General features: G+C 44.2%; 1 protein-coding gene across 1 annotated transcript in view; it reads left to right on the top strand.

Moving 5' to 3' along the window:
- The first annotated feature begins 623 nt into the window (after window positions 1–623).
- The window catches only part of UREG (urease accessory protein G), a 53,357-nt gene continuing 37,754 nt past the window's right edge, over window positions 624–16,226 (top strand). Inside the window, exon 1 of the mRNA XM_086493292.1 lies at window positions 624–870. Within this exon, the coding sequence (XP_086349418.1) occupies window positions 749–870 (122 nt within the window). The 5' untranslated portion in view covers window positions 624–748. The remainder of the gene's footprint in view (window positions 871–16,226) is intronic.

Below are 16,226 nucleotides of genomic sequence, written 5' to 3'. Positions count from 1 at the left end.
TGATATTCACAAATCCCCAAGTTCATGATTCCTTGGATATCTTCAATGTGTAATACATATCCACTACTTCTATCCACCAATAAAATAAAAGTAAAAGTTGTGTATTTTTAAAAAAATAACCTCTCCTTTTCATTAGCAAAAAAAACTAAGGCCTCATTCCTTTGGGCAAGGAAAAAACAAGAGAGATTTCACTATGGCCTATATAAGGCTATGAGAAGAAGTTAATAATAAAAGCTTTCTTCTTGAGGAAAAACAAAAGAGTCACACTAACTTTTTAAAACATTTGTTATCACAATAAAATTATGTTTTATGAAAAAAAATGTGACAATAAAATATTTAGATTACAATATATTCTAAAAACATAAAAAATAATGTTTGAAAAATCACTTGGAAGCATTGTAACAAACTGAGAAAATAAAAGTGAAAGAGGATAAGAAAGATTGTGTGTGACCCAAAATTCTCTCTTTAAAAAGAGAAGTTAACACCTCTAAAAAAGATCTATAAGAAATTTAAGAAAAGAAAGTTTTTTGCCAGGTGCACTAATTCTCAAGCTTTACTAAGGACTCCTTGTGTAGTTCTAAAAGATCTGTTTTTTTTTTTTAGCGGGCCCTCCTTTAGCGGGCCCCCTTCAGGGGCGTGCCAATGCTTTTACAGGTCTGGACTGTGACTCCAGAGTGTTGAGTCTTGACCAACGATTGGAGTTGCATTCAGCTGCGCGCACAGAGAGAGACATAGAGAGTGGAGAGAGATGGAGCCTCACGCCGAGGATCAGCATCAACATGAGGAGCACCAGCATCATTCCTATGACCACCACCACCACCATGAGGAGGGGCACGAGCACCACCATCATTCCCATGACCACCACCATGAGTAAGCTTTTCCTTCCAGTCTGAGTTTTTTGTATCCATGCTTATGTTGATGGTTGGACAAAAAGCCTAAGACAGATATTAGGTAGTATGTGGGAGCAAAATGATGCTTTTTGAAAGGTTGCTCATCGAGGGTCTGGGCGGTCTATCTTCAAGGAAGAGTGCTCTTGTTCATGTTGCCCTATGAACAGAAAAATATCATTGCCTTTCTCAATGAGAATTTCATGATCATGTCATTAAGTCTAGCAGAAACAAGCAGCTGCTTGTAATGGCGTGGGCATAACAAGGAAAACACAGTTATACTATCTGGCTTTTGTTGTGCGTTCTTAACCTGGACTTAGGAAAAGTACGTCTCTCTGCACTGTTGGAATGATAACTGTGAACTGGCATTAGAACAGGGAACTGGGGGTGCTGGAATGGGAGTTGCAAAAATGAGGAAAACCTTTACAATAATAGTGGCAGACAAAAGCATATACTGCACTAGGAAGAAGCATCAAATAATAGCCTAAACTTAAATATGAATCAGAAAACATTGAATCAGAAAACATCGAATCAGATTGATCTCAGTCTAGCAATGCCTTAGATGTTGCAAAAGATTGTGTCATATCACTACATTTCTTAGTTTCTATATTAAATATTACAAGGAAAATCTGGATAGAAATCACAAGAAATGAGTCTACTATCTAGCTAGTCGCCATTGGTCATGACCACAGTCTTGAGTCTCGCAAACGGACAACAAAATCTCAAGTACATGTGTCATGTAGTAAGATCCAAAATGAAAGCTAGAGCATATCCACATCCGAAAAAGGACATAATGCCTCAAAGTCCTGATACATCAAAATGAAATATGCTACATCGGGAGTAATAAGTAGTCAAATCATGATTCTGGAGCCAAAAGGTCTAATATTGAATGGTGATGGGGAGGGTTCCTCGCATTAGTATGCTCCGTCTCCTTGAAAACAAATTATTGTTGGGTGCCTGCTCCTGTTGCTGCTCCCATATATCAAAAGGATCCGCTATTGCCACCGATTTCTTGGCCAACATGCGAAGATTTGTACTCCCATACAACTAAAGGATCCGCTATTGAAGCTGATTACAACTGATTTCTTGGCCAACCTGCGAAGATTTGTACTCCCAAGCACAAGATCATTGGCTCTCTGAACTCAGAATCCAGATAGCCAACCGCTTAAGCTCTGGCCCATCCGTGATCCTTCCACAACAAAACTGAGCCTTAGTTGCAATCAACTGCGCGCGCGCACACACACACACACACACACACACACACACACACACACACACACACACACACACACACACACACACAGAGAGAGAGAGAGAGAGAGAGAGAGAGAGAGAGAGAGAGAGAGAGAGAGAGAGAGAGAGAGAGAGAGAGAGAGAGAAATGAAATGTTATATTAACGTCTTCAAAAGGCCAAAATGATCTCTGAGACCAAAAAGACTAAAAGTTACAACACGGTGAATCCGATACAATGTTTGAGTACGGAAAATAACAAAGGTATTGAAAAAGGGGTACTATAGAATTTTGAACTGCTAGATGTGAACTAAGCAGCTAGTTGAAACTGTGTAGGATATGAGTAGCGGGGTGAAACTAGTGACTTAGGGCTAATACAACACAATGTGGTTGTGTGTGTGGGGATATAATGGGTAATAGGTGATACAAAGGCTGAGCAGGGTGTACATTGTACAATCCTCAAAAGAGCTAAGTCACAGGAGATCCATCATTGGTCGCCGACGGATCTCATCAATCTCCTCCATGGTTAGTAGTTTGACCAAGGGTCGTGCATGTCGGGCCAAAGTGATCTGAATCCTCTGATGCAGCCTCCGTCGATGCTGTGTAGTCCTCCGCAATCGTGGGCGTTTGGATTTCCATAGCTCAATCGCTTGATCGATGAGCATGCCTCTGGTGTGAGGAGAATGTGAGCTCTGCTACGGTAGTTGCTCCTCTGGTTGCCCAGTGCCCGCTCTAAAGAAGTCTGTGATCCGTCTCTGAGACTGACTAGCCTCTCCTCTCATCAAGCTCTCTCTGTGTCTATGTAGCTTGAGCAAAAACAGACCCAGACATCTCTGGTCCTCATACCTTATGACTCTAGAGAGTGGTCGAAAGCCCTCTTTGAACAGGCAGTGAAAGCGGTCTCATATCTCATAGCGAACTGGGCAGTGGCATGTGTAGTGCAACTGTGTCTTAGGCTCCATGTGACATAGGGGACATGTCGTGGCCTCTACTGGTACTCTGTTGTATCTACTGGTTTCGACCTGAAGCTGGTGTGAAGGTGTGCGTATCTGGCCAATACATTGTATTCCATAATATAAGTGGGTGTCCATGTATTTGGGCCTCATCACAAAACCATCCTCAGTAAGCTGGAAAAGATGCTCTCTATAGAAAGCCATCTTTGTGCCCGGGATCCAAGTCCTCCTGGTATCCAACTGAGTTAGGTTCTGGCGGATAAGCTTGGTGATCTTGGACTATGTAAGAGTCAGAGAGGGTGCATCCAATGAGTACTGGAAGGGGGGCGATCTGTCCGTGCTGAACCCATGTACACGAAACCATGATGTCATCTCCCCATACCAGCATGCTATATCTCCCTGCATAGCTAACTGTCGAGGGGACTTAAGTGCTAGGTGCGCATATCTATCTTTGGGGAGGTCCTACAATCGGTGTATAAAGGAGATTGATCTGGTAAGCGCCTCAACCATTAGTGGGGGGGCAACTAGCTGTGCTCGAATAATGTCATGTGGTATTGAAGCCTTGGCTATAATAAGCCGCGAGATCATAGAGACCAGAGGCTTCTCCATGTCTCCCCATCCATAAGTGTGACCTGACCCCTCGTGATGGTCCAATGAAAGCCCCCATACCTGAACTCCATAGAGCAATGCGAAAGCCACTAGAGTGTCAAAAAGCCAGAGCTTCGTCTGAGGCTCCTGAAACTGAATCTGTGAATACATCCTCTCCAATCCACCCAATGCTGCATATGCTCTGGCTCCGCTGCTCTCAATGAAAATGCTGGTCCACTAAAGACCACCCCAAGGTAGGTGTAAGCATCTATATACTCCACTGTCTCATGGAAGTATGTGAATGCATGTCACGTGACACATTCAACCCTATGTGTACGTGGACAAGCTACATCATGGCAAGGGTTCAGTTCAGTTAGATTAGGAAGTGTTCTGGCACTTTTGCGAGTCTGTTCGCAGACCGTGCATGACCAAACACTTAGATTAGATGCATATCCTCTGGTTGCACACAACATGATCATCAGATTTCATCAGAACCCATCATGAGCATTTTTACAGTGCATAGACGTATTATCCCTATTTTAGCCAATTTTCACTTATTATTTTTAAGTGACTTTTGAACTGGGTAGGGCAATTTGGCCAATGATGTATATAAGAAAACCTAGCGTTAGCACTTTCTGGCAGAAGAGGCAGCAGGAACTCAGCGTTCAACAGGCACCATCTCAGCAAGATCCCCCCAGCAGACCCTAGTGTTGCACAACAGACCCTAGCGATTTGCAACAAGCAAGGCCTAGCGTTTTCGCATGACAGACCAGCCCTGGCGTTTTGCATAGCAGATCAGCCTTGGCAGTAGCAGAACAGCAGATCAGCCCTAGCATTAGCAGATTTCCACAGCAACAGATTCACCACGACGGAACACCAAGAAGCATCAGCGTTTTCAATTTTCAGCAGTCAGACATCGCAGTAAAAGTCCCTAACCTCGCAGATCTCACCTTCCCGCAGCAGATCCTTACCGCACGGTCAAATCCAGCATAGTTTGCAGTTTCAGCCTCCTGAAATCTGCGTTTTCAGCGCGTCGTCGTCGCATCGTCGCCATCGACATCGTCATCGACATAGAGTCAGAATTTAGCAGATAAAGATTTGCAGATTTCAGCCCTTAGCGTTTTCAGATTTCAGCCCGTCTTGTCGTCGTCCTCATTGTCGTTGACAGTGTCGGCAAGTCAAAAGCATTGTAGAGATTTGTGCAATCAATAGTAGACCGCTCTCGCCATAGAGAGTGGGGCCTTCGGAGGAGGGTTTTGACAACATTCTGGTGTCGTATCCTTCTCTCTCTATCTCTCAGTTTGATGTACCTTCATTCATAGTGTTCACCACTTTGTTTGTGTCCATTGCACTCTCTCACTAAAGGAAAGGAAGGCTCTCCCTTCCGTAAGTAAAAGGAACCCTTGAGCACAGTTCGGAGCACTCATCTTGAGCAAAGTTCAACATTCACATCCGCTGCACCTTACATTGGTATCAAAGCTTTGGCAGTGTTCTGTATCACTCAAGGAAAGAACCACAAGAACCGCATAATTTTTTTTGCTTGTTGCGGTCACACGTAACCCAAGTCCTCTTGGACGTGTCGATTCCTAATCGTGTTTTTGAAGAGTGACAGGAAACCCAAGAAAGAAGGGCTTGTCTTGCCTCCCCTTGTGCCTCTTTTCACTCATTGAGAGCGGACCGTGCACTTAGCGGCCGGCCAATCGACGTGAGGTGGGAAAAAGCAACCTTAATGTGAGCGCAAGGCCGCCAAGGGGTGCGCCCGTGGGAAAGAGAAGAGCTTGGGTAAGAGAAGATCCTTCTCTAACACAGATTGTAAGCTAAAGAAGAACTTCAAGAACTCAAGAACCTCAAGAACTCAAGACCCTCAAGAACCCAAGAACCCAAGAACCACAAGACCCCAAGTTCCTCGTGAACTTAAGAATCCAAGACTTCAGTGGATGGTCATCACCCGAAGGAGAATGGATACTTCGCATGGAGGTGGTGAGCATGGGAGTGGCGAAAAAGAGTTTTCCTCACCAGGAGGTTTTTCCGACCCTCCCCCTTCCCCATCTACGCCAAGGATTGCACTAACTCCTATGGAGGCTCTTTGTCACGATTGTGACTATGTTAACAGCAATACATCTACTCCTAGTTGCAGATACGCGAAGTGCCATGCCAAGGAGGACCCCTGCGCTTGGATGGTCACACCCCTTCGCCCAAAGGACGTGTCTCCTCGCCAAAAGCCACACTCCTTCGACGACTGGTCACACCCCTTCGCTCTACGGGTGAGACTCTTCGCCCAATGGTTGCAGCTCTTCGCCGAAAGGATGTCTTTACGTCTAAAGTCGCGTCTCTTCACCAAGAGATGTGTCTTTTCATTTATGTCTTTTCGTCTCCTATATAAGGAGCCCTTGTATCACACATTCAATCAATCAAACACAGAGTCTTCTGAGTCTTTCTTTAAGTTGAGTTCAGTTTCTTTAGTCTTAATCATGAGTTTAAGTACTTAATAAAGGATTAGTACCTAGAATCCTCACAGTGGTATCAAAGCAAATTTTTTCCGGGACCCGAAGGTTGTGAGCCTCTCACCCTCACCGCTACCCTCTTCCCCCCCCCCCTTTTTCTCGGAGTTGCATGGAAGCAGAAGAAAGATGGAATTCAACTTCTTCCTCGATGGTATGAGGTAACTGATTTAATTCTATACATAAAAAAGCAGCATAAACAGAACGGGACAATAGTGTGTGCGAGTGTGTGGCATACCTAGAGTTTGTGTGGCGTACCCGGTGACTTTCGGGACAACTTCTGCTGGAGCCTCTTCGAGCGCTCTTTCCTCGGGTAGTACCTCTTCAAACCCATGGTCGCACCCCTTCATGCGAAAGGGTACCACGCCGGCAGGTGCCACCTCTTCCCAATGCTTGCACCCCTTGGAAGTGCCCCTTCAGTTTGAAGAGTTCGCACTCCTTCCCAAGGATTGCACCCCTTCACGCGAACGGTTCTCAAATCACTTGGCGCCATGAGACTCGCAGATGGGCTGAATTTCTACAAATGTTGGCTGCAAATCTGAAAAGCTTGCTGAATTTTGCTATGCAAGGCTGAATTTCTGAAGCGCTGGCAGATTTAACACTTTATCGCTGGCTGAAACGTCACCTCATGTTGAAACTCTGCCTTCTAATTTGCAAGCGCTGGCTGTTTTACGCTGCCAATAGACATTCGCTGGACTTATTTCTACACTGGCTGGGTCTTTCTGTTTTTACGCTCGGCAGTTTATTCAATTTTCAGATTATTCAAGTGACCTTAAGTCACTTGATTTAAGTTGGCCGCCCAAAGACCCAATTTTTTTAAAAACCAATGTGAACTCACTCACTTGATAAAAAAAAAAACCCCAAATAAACTAACTTAAAAAAACAAAGAGAAAACCCACTCGCGTTGGCCTTGTGCACACTCTGTGCGCAGTACCTTTCGCCGATGAGAGCAGTTGGATAACCTGTCAGACAAAATTCCCCGATAATTCCACTACACATGAAGTGTTCGTGATTCCGGATTCTTCTGCTCAGAGCCGAAAGTGATAATTATTCCCAATCCCCCGACTCCAGAGCGCAAACTTATTCCAGAGAGATTTTCCGCTCACGGAGCACCCGTCCCATAACCTGTTCCCGAACAAGAATCTACATCTGTTCAAGAGTTCCTTTTGAGGCGTAACCATACCGAATTCTCAGGATGGAGGTGGTTAATCTGATGATGCCCTTACTCTTATCAAGGAGCATATGGCCACACTTTCCATAAGCCTCGCATCACTTCACACTCGCTTGGATGAGATGCACACGGAAAACACTTCTTGAAGTCGACCTGTTGTTTCTCGAACTACTAATGCAGCATCTTCAACAACTTCTTCCGAAGCTTCAGTGGACGAATCAGACGAACCAGATCCAACTGATAAGGTAGACAATCGCGAACTTCAATTACTTTATAAAATTTTTAATGCTGTTGTTAGGTGCAGCGGAATGAATGTTGTATTTTCTCAAGATTAGTGATCTTTATTGCTCAAGGTTCCTTTTAGTTCTTAGGGAAAGAGAGAGCTTTCCGTCTTATGGAGAGTGCTATGATCACGAACAAAGTGAGTGGGTTGTGCATGCAAGTGAATGAGACTGAGAGAAGGAGAGAGAAGAGATACGACACCCGAGAGGTTGTAAAACCCTCCTCCGAAGGCCCCACTCTCGTCGGCGAGAGTGGTCTACTTTGATTGCACAAAGGTGTACAATGCGAATGCAATGGACCGATGCAATGGGACTATGCCGATGACGACTACGGCGACTTGACGGCTGAAATCTGAGATCTTCTAATTGCTGAATCTCGGGATTGTTTCGGTGGCTGAAAATGACTGTTTTGGCTGCGTTTTCTTGGCTGAAAAATGAGGTTTCTTAGGGCTGAAAACTGATGGTCTTTACGGGCTAAATCTGCTACACTTTAGGTGAATGATGCTGGTCTTAATTTGCTGTTGAAATCCAAAAACGCCAGGGGCTGAAATTGGTCCTTCTGTCGCTGGGGTTCTGCAAATGCAAAAACGCTAGGCTGATCTGCTGCGTCGTGATGACGCCGGGGCTGATCTGCTGTGCACAAATCGCCAAGGCTGATCTGATGCAAAAACACTAGGTCTTCTGTGGAGAAAACGCCAGAGTAGTCGCGGGGGTTGGTCTTGCTGAGAAGTTGCCTATTGAGCAAGGTGCTCCTGCTGCCTCTTCTTCCAGAAAGTGCTAACTTGGGTTTGCTTATATATTAACTTAGCAAAATTGCCCTACCTACTTTTGTTGGAAAGTCACTTAAAAATAATAAGTGAAAATCCAATAAATAGGAAAATAGGCTAAATGCACTGGAAAATTCCCCTAACTGATGCTAATGGATTCTGATGGGAATTTCGATGATCATGCTGTGTGCAACCAGAGGATATGCATCTATGCTAAGTGACTGGGCATGCACGGTCTACGAATAGACTCACAAAAGTGCCAGATCACTGCTAATCTAAACTTGACTGAACTGACTGAACCCTGCTGTGGTGTAGCTTGTCCACGGACACATAGGGTTGGGATGTGTCACGTGACATCCCCTCCTTTTCAAAGTGAGGTACTGGTACCGAACTGTATGGCATTGATAGAGATCGCCAACAGCATCCGGAATCCTGGAAGGGACTCTTCGCCGGCCCACTCTGATGTGTGGGTCGTGCAGTACTTGAACTTCATAAAGGTCTGCAACGCTTGCTTCTTTGGGCCACGCCGAAAGCGACACAAAGTCTTTTGAATCTCCTTTCTTGCTTCAACTTCGTCTAGAGTCGTGCTTCTTCCATCTTCAAGAATCTCCATGACTGAAAATTCCTGAAACCATCTCCAACACAAAACCATGAACATACCCATTCCATGTAAAGTGAAGGAAAAAAATATTGTCTTTGCGAAAGACTGTATGCAATGTAGATGAACATAGAGACAGAGTGACAACCCGTTCATCAAACACATGCAAACAATGCGATTGAATCTTTTCTGTTTGATCAAAATCAATCAACTGTGGCAAATCACAATGGAAATGCCCATGCTTGGTGCTCATACTGTCATGTGCTCTGTCAACAACTGTGTCATGCCAAGGAAGAGACATGAAATGTGACTTCCTGACGTACAAACTTTTCAACTTTTCATGCACAATCCGCATACATTCGTGCTCATCCATGAGAGAAACGTGCTCAACATACAGTATGTCATGCCTAGGAAAAGGGATCACATAACGATGCTGACTAAAATACAGGAAACCTTCATGAATGAAACACTCGAACAATGCGTGCGTATCAATCATGCGAACACAATACTTCCTGTGATGGTTCTTTGGACCAAGGCTTGAGAGCCAAGATTGGTTCATCTTGAATGATCGAATCATCCTGTGGGGGTTCTTTGGACCTCGACTTGAAAGCCAAGATCGGTTCTTCGTGATTGATCGAATCTACAACGAGGTTAGCTTCGCTAGAAAAAGCATCCACTAACACATCATCCTTGTGAACAATCACGTCCTCTTCATGCAACTCATCATGCTTGTGAGAAATCACATCTTGATCATGCAAATCATCATGCTTGTGAGATATCACATCTTGATCATGCAAATCATCATGCTTATCATTGTCATCCAAATCATTATGCAAATCATTGGCATCCAAATCATCATGCTTATCATTGTGCTTCAAATCATCATGCAAATCATTATCATTCCATTCATCATGCTTCTCATCATCATGCAAATCATTATCAATCAAATCATCATCATGCTTCACACAATCATGCAAATCCTGTGTGTCATGCTTTGGAGAAGAAGAAACGGAGAGTCTCCTTTTCCCGAATTTCGTGCATCTGTGCCGGCATTTGAGAAAAGAGTTGCAACAAGGCGGCTTTCCTTTCTTTGTACTCATGCTTTATGGCTGCCATTCTTTCTTCGTGTTCACGCTCTCTTTTTGCTTTTCTTTGTGCATTTCTTGCTTCTCGTTCTAACTTCTGTTTCAGAAAAAATTGCTGCAAAGCCTCCATAGGAGTTAGTGCAATCTTCGTCGTAGATGGGAAAGGGGGAGGGTCGGAAAAACCTCCCGGTCGGGAAAATTCTTCTTCGCCTCTCTCATGCTAATCACCTCCAAGCGAAGTATCCATTCCGCTTCGAGTGATGATCATCCTGCAATCGTGGGTTCTTGTGGGTTCTTGGGTTCTTAAGTTCACGAGGAACTTGGGTTCTTGCGGGTCTTGAGGTTCTCTTTCGCTTGCAAATCGCGTTGGAGAAGGATCTTCTCTTCACCCGAGCTCTACCCTTTTCTGCGGGCGCACCCCTTGGCGGCCTTGCGCTCACACCAAGGTAGCTTTTTCCCACCTCACGTCGATTGGCCGGCCGCTAAGTGCACTGTCCGCTCTCAATGAGTGAAAAGAGACACAAGGGGAGGCTGGACAAGCCCTTCTTTCTTGGGATTCCTGTCACTCTTCAACAAAACACGATTAGGAATCACCACGCCCAAGTAAACTTGGGTTCGTGCGACCTCAACAAGCAAAAAAAATTCTTGTGGTTCTTTCCTTGAGTAATGCAGAACACTTCAAAAAGCTCTGATACCAATGTTAGGTGCAGCGGAATGAATGTTGTATTTTCTTAAGATTAGTGATCTTTATTGCTCAAGGTTCCTTTTAGTTCTTAGGGAAAGAGAGAGCTTTCCGTCTTATGGAGAGTGCTATGATCACGAACAAAGTGAGTGGGTTGTGCGTGCAAATGAATGAGACTGAGGTGTACATCACAGAGTTTCAAAGGCTAACTCTGGAGATAGAGACGCTTAGTCCCTCTGATAAACTTCACAGCTTTATCGACGGACTCGAACCCAACTTGAAGGACGATGTGCACAAATACAACCCTACCACTTTGGATGCTGCAATTGCCTATGTGGAGCGTCTTGGCGATAATCGGCGCCCTACACGGAATTTTCTTCCTGGTAACAGATCTTCAAACAGCGCTCGCTTTTCACAGCGCGATTGCAGAGACAACTATAGCCAAAGTCAGCAACATCAGTCTCAGTTCAGACAGCAAGCAACGCAACCTTATTCAACTTCAAGGTTCTATTCTCAAGATTGACAATCTGAAAGCAGATCTTCTTTACATGTTCCTCCACTAGATCGTGGTAAAGGACGTGACTTTTCTGAAGATCGGCATTCCAATCCTCAGCAAGGCTCTTCGTCAAATACATCTTCGACTTCAAGGAAGGAAGGATTATGTACAATTTGCAGTGGTGACCATAGATGGTATCAATGTCCAAAGAGACCAAATCCGTCTAATTTGAAAAGAAATTCCAATGCGGAAACATCATCGAATTTTGAACAACCAGAATCTGTTAAGGATAAAGGAAAATCTGTGGTCAATACGATTCGTGTCTCAGAGGATGCAAGTATTTTTATGAAGCATGCTCAATGCAATTCTTCAGTTTTGGAGCCTCTCTCAAAGCAAGTTTTGAGCCTTCTTGGAACACTTAATGGTCGCTACATCAATATTTTGGTGGACTGCGGATGCTCGAATAATTTCGTCAGCACTCAGATAGTTCAATAGCTTGGCTTACCAACTCAGAAGACATCTCACTTACATGATGTGGAATTAGCAGATGGATCAATTTTGACTTGTGATCAGACAGTTCGACAGTTGCAGTTCGAGATTCAAACTTATGCAAATCAATTGGATTTTAAAGTCATGCCTTTATCTTATTACGACATGATTCTTGGTCAACATTGGTTATTTCAATATGATCCAGCAATTAGCTTTCAAGGACATATTATCAATTTGTTCAAAGACGGACGTGAATTTACTTTACACGGGCTTTCTCATGCGAAAAGAATGATTCAAGCCTCACGTGTACTAATCAAGCGACATGATACAATGGATTATGAAGAGAATATGGTTTCCGATGCAGATGCAGATATTATTATTGATGAATTTTTAAATTCATTAACTTCTCCTGAATCAATTGATGAAGACAAAGATAAGAAGATAGTTGCAAATTCAGAGTCTGAAGACGACTATGCTTTCTTTGATTCTTTATTGGATGATAATATGCCAATTACAAGTCATGAAGTTACAGTTCCAAAAGATGATTCTGAAGAATTTTGGGATTCGTTATTGGAAGATGATTACAGTCTCAAGCCAAAATCCTCTCCAGTGATTACTAAAGTTGAAGTTACCCTAGCTAAAGAGTACCTTGAGAAGATTTCCTCTTCCCCAAATATTTCGCAATTATTGGAAGATTTTGAACCAGAAATCTTACATCGCATGAAGAATTTTAAAGATCAACCTCTTGTTGCAGTTAACCTGATTAAGACAGATTCCTCTAAAAAGTCTTTGAACAATGCAATGATATGGGACTTAGCAGTCAAAGCAAAAAGGTTTCGCAAGAAGCAAAGGTTCAAGACAAAGGTTTCTGATAACTCAAAGATTGAAGATTTTCGAAGATTCAATGCTTTTCCAGAGTTCTATCAACATCAGAAGTCATTTCTTTGACACGAGCTCTCATTTTAAATGGGAGGGAAATGACCTTGGTCGCCATCTCGGGAGTTTCAATCTTGATCTGGTAGTATCCACGCCTGAGGAGCTATATGTCGATTATCTTTCTTACCTTTGAGAGAAGGCGGGTCTGGAGGAGATCATGCACCTCGTGTCACAAAATGCTGACGTGTCAAAGTTGAAAGCCCTGAAGAATGGAGCCAACTTGCAGATCTTGGCCGAGGGGCCTAAACCCTAAGAAGAACAAGTAACAGAAGAAGAAGTCCTACCAACTTATGGGGACCCCGTCCGATGGGGCCCCAGTGACATAAAGGAATTAAAATAAAGCAGGACCCACACACACACCCCAAGACTTGCGCAAGAACTGATGACATGGGAGCTGTACGGACGCTTCGGATTTTCCGCTGGCTGATGACGTGGCAGACTGTATGGATTTTTGCATTTTGCGCTAAATGCTGACGTGGCAGTTGTAGGGAATTCCGTGATTTGTGTTGGCAGCTTTTGGGCATTGCTTTTGGACCAGATGATTTTGAGTTTGAAGGCTTTTCATGTAAACTGCTTTTGGGGCCTAGGGCCTTCAAATATGAGGCCATGGGCTCATTCTCTGGCCTGCTTCCTGGAGAAGATGCAGAGTCTGGAGTACCAGCTTGTACTGTGTTGATGCAATATAAAGAAATACCGAAAGGGGCGCCAAGGTTTGGGGCCAATACTCTTTGGGGTGGACTTTCGCCATTCCTTGTTGCGTGTCGTGCTCTCTCTCTGTCAGTTTAGTTGTTATTGAAGTGCTAAAAGTTTGTTCAGTCTATTCTTTTCTATTGGCACGTGGTGCTCGTCTTGTGACAGTGGTATCATAGCATCAGGCGTGTGCTTTTCTGAAAGCATACCGGTCCTACAAAAGAGCAGACAAAGAAAACCAGGGCTTCCAAAGGCTACTGGAATTTTATTTGAAGAATCACCGTGCTCTGACCCCTTACTTATTAGCCACTCCCACCCTTTACTTCATCGCGCATCGGGCGCGCTCCTGTCTTCACCGCTCATGTCTTACAGGGCATAAGCCATAAAGAACCCAAGACATAGCGTTCATGGATTCATCAAAATATTTGCAGTTTCTTATCGACGAGCTTCACAATATTCTTTTGTAGCATCCTCAGCAGAATCTTCTGATGCTGCAAAGTTTTTAACAATTTTGAATTACATGTTACCCTCTCTAATGCCACATGTGGTACCTGCTCCTCCGGCACCAGAAAGTACGAGAGCTTCCAACCGGCAACCTTCCCTGTCGTGTGTTCTGATCGAGGGAGTCTTCAGTAATATGGTGCAACCATCGGACCCTGATCCAGTGCAACCACCTTTGCCACCGCCATTACCCCCACCACCACCACCACCACCACCACCAGGCTACAACGGCTTGAGTCCATATGGATACCCTTATTATCCGTACCCGGGTTATGCGCCTAACCAACCCAAAGATTTCAAGGATGGCGGCACGACAATCAAAATTTTCACTTTTTCCGGGGTGAAAGATCAAAAGAAAGCATTGCAGTTCCTACAGTAATTCGACATCATGTATGCTTTGGGAATTACACAAAAGAATCCAAGATTTCTCGAGCAGCAGGATTTCTTAAAGATAATGCTATGCAATGGTGGAGTCCAATCGCGACACAACCGCATGCTCCAAGGACTTGGCAAACTTTCAAGACAGTTTTTGCACGCAGTTACATGACTTCTATGTTTGAAGTCCGGATTTTGGCAGAGTGGGGCAACTTGAAAATGCTTGCCACCGAAACCATGGACGACTATAACCATAGGTTTCTCGACGTGTACCTACCGGTGTCCTTCTTTAAGTTCATTTCCTTGGAGGACCAACGCGAGCGCTACACCATTGGACTACCATCACCATTGCAGGAATATTGTCTTTCCAAGCAAGTCTCTACCATGCAAGAGCTTATGGACCATGCCGCGGTCGGCTACGAACTGATGAAGGGAAAGCTAGAGTTTACCACAGAAGAACCTCCGGCCACTAACCACAACTCTCGCCAACAAAGAACAAATTCTCGAGAGTCTCGTGAAAGCCAACCGCAAAGGCTTCGTTTGACACCTCAACAACAAGATACCTTACTACAAGAAGGCTGATGTTTTGGATGCTTTCAAACAGGACATAACTATTTTGGTTGTCCCCAACGCACTGACATACCAGCAGAGCTGAAGCCCACGCCGATGGTCGACAGAAACCCAGGACCATCTCCAGCCAAACGAGCTAAACCGGCCATTGGATTAGTACCTGACATCTATGGCATACTCCTTGAAAGTACAAATGAATTGTGTCGAGCATATGGCAAAGTCAACGGTTTGAAAGCCCTAATTTTCTTTGACCCAGGAGCTACAGAGAACTTCATCCATCCAGAATTCTTGAAGCAGATGCACTTTGATTATGATGCAGTGGGTGGAGAAATTGAAGCTGAGCCACATGGCAAACTTAGAAAGTGGTACCGCTCATTGGTGCTCTTCCAGTGACTATCCAAGATTATCATGGAAAAGCCGATTTCCACATTATGAAGTTGGGCAATTGTGACATTCTCTTGGGCATGCCTTGGCATGATAAGAATGATGCGACTCTCCAGGTTCAGAACCGAGCCATCACCGTGATGTAGAAGGGCAAGCCCGTCGTTCTCAAAGTTCGGTTGTCCGAACAAAACCCTGAATGAACTATCTAGTTGTTTTTATAGTTAGATACTTTTGAACTTTGTTTGAGAAAGTATTGTTTGAAACTTTGTTTGAAATGGATGGTATCTATTTTAAACCTGTCTTGGTGCCGATTTGAATTGTCTGACTCTGGTTTTAATACTGGTTTCAATGATTGGTGATTTTTTTACTCCTGGATGGAGTAGTGAGAAACAATGTTTGAGAATGCTTGTTCATACTCATGGCCTGGACCCTTGTGGTTATTTGTAGGGGGAGTATTGAATGATTGAAAAGTGTTGTTTTTACTCATGGCCCAGACCCCTGTGGTTATTTACGGGGGGAGTATTATTGTTGTTTACTCATGGCCCGGATATTTACGGGGGGAGTATTATTGTTGTTTACTCATGGCCCGGACCTGCATGGTTATTTACGAGGGGAGTATTAAGAAGTCTGAGTAGTGGTTACTCTCAACACCTCCAAACGACACAGACTGCGGTCTGGGGGGAGTTTGGTTGTAAAAGGCCTCTATATCTCATGGCTCGGACCTTTTTAGGTTATTTGCAGGAGGAGTGATGAGGGAGTCGTTGAACAGCTCATGGCCCGGACTGGGATGGTTATTTGCCGGGGGGGGGGGGGGGGGGGGGTGGTTTCATCGGCGACTTTATGTTTCTATGTCTTGTAACATGCATATGTGAGCATTTGTGTTGCATTGTGATGTGCCATCCGACCACTGAATGTTCCTAATTGGATGAGATTGCCTGGGTATGTAAGTTTAGTGCATCAAGACACCCGTGGAAGATTAGTGCGGTCTGGATGTGATGGCTAATTTCACTACGCCGGAATATCAAGAGTTCGATTTGGACAA

This window comes from Adiantum capillus-veneris, chromosome 21 (genome assembly GCF_014529385.1).
Source record: "Adiantum capillus-veneris isolate H3 chromosome 21, ASM1452938v2, whole genome shotgun sequence".
NCBI lineage: Eukaryota > Viridiplantae > Streptophyta > Polypodiopsida > Polypodiales > Pteridaceae > Adiantum > Adiantum capillus-veneris.
Note: the sequence above shows the minus strand (reverse complement) of the source record. Positions and strands in the feature narration are given on the sequence as shown.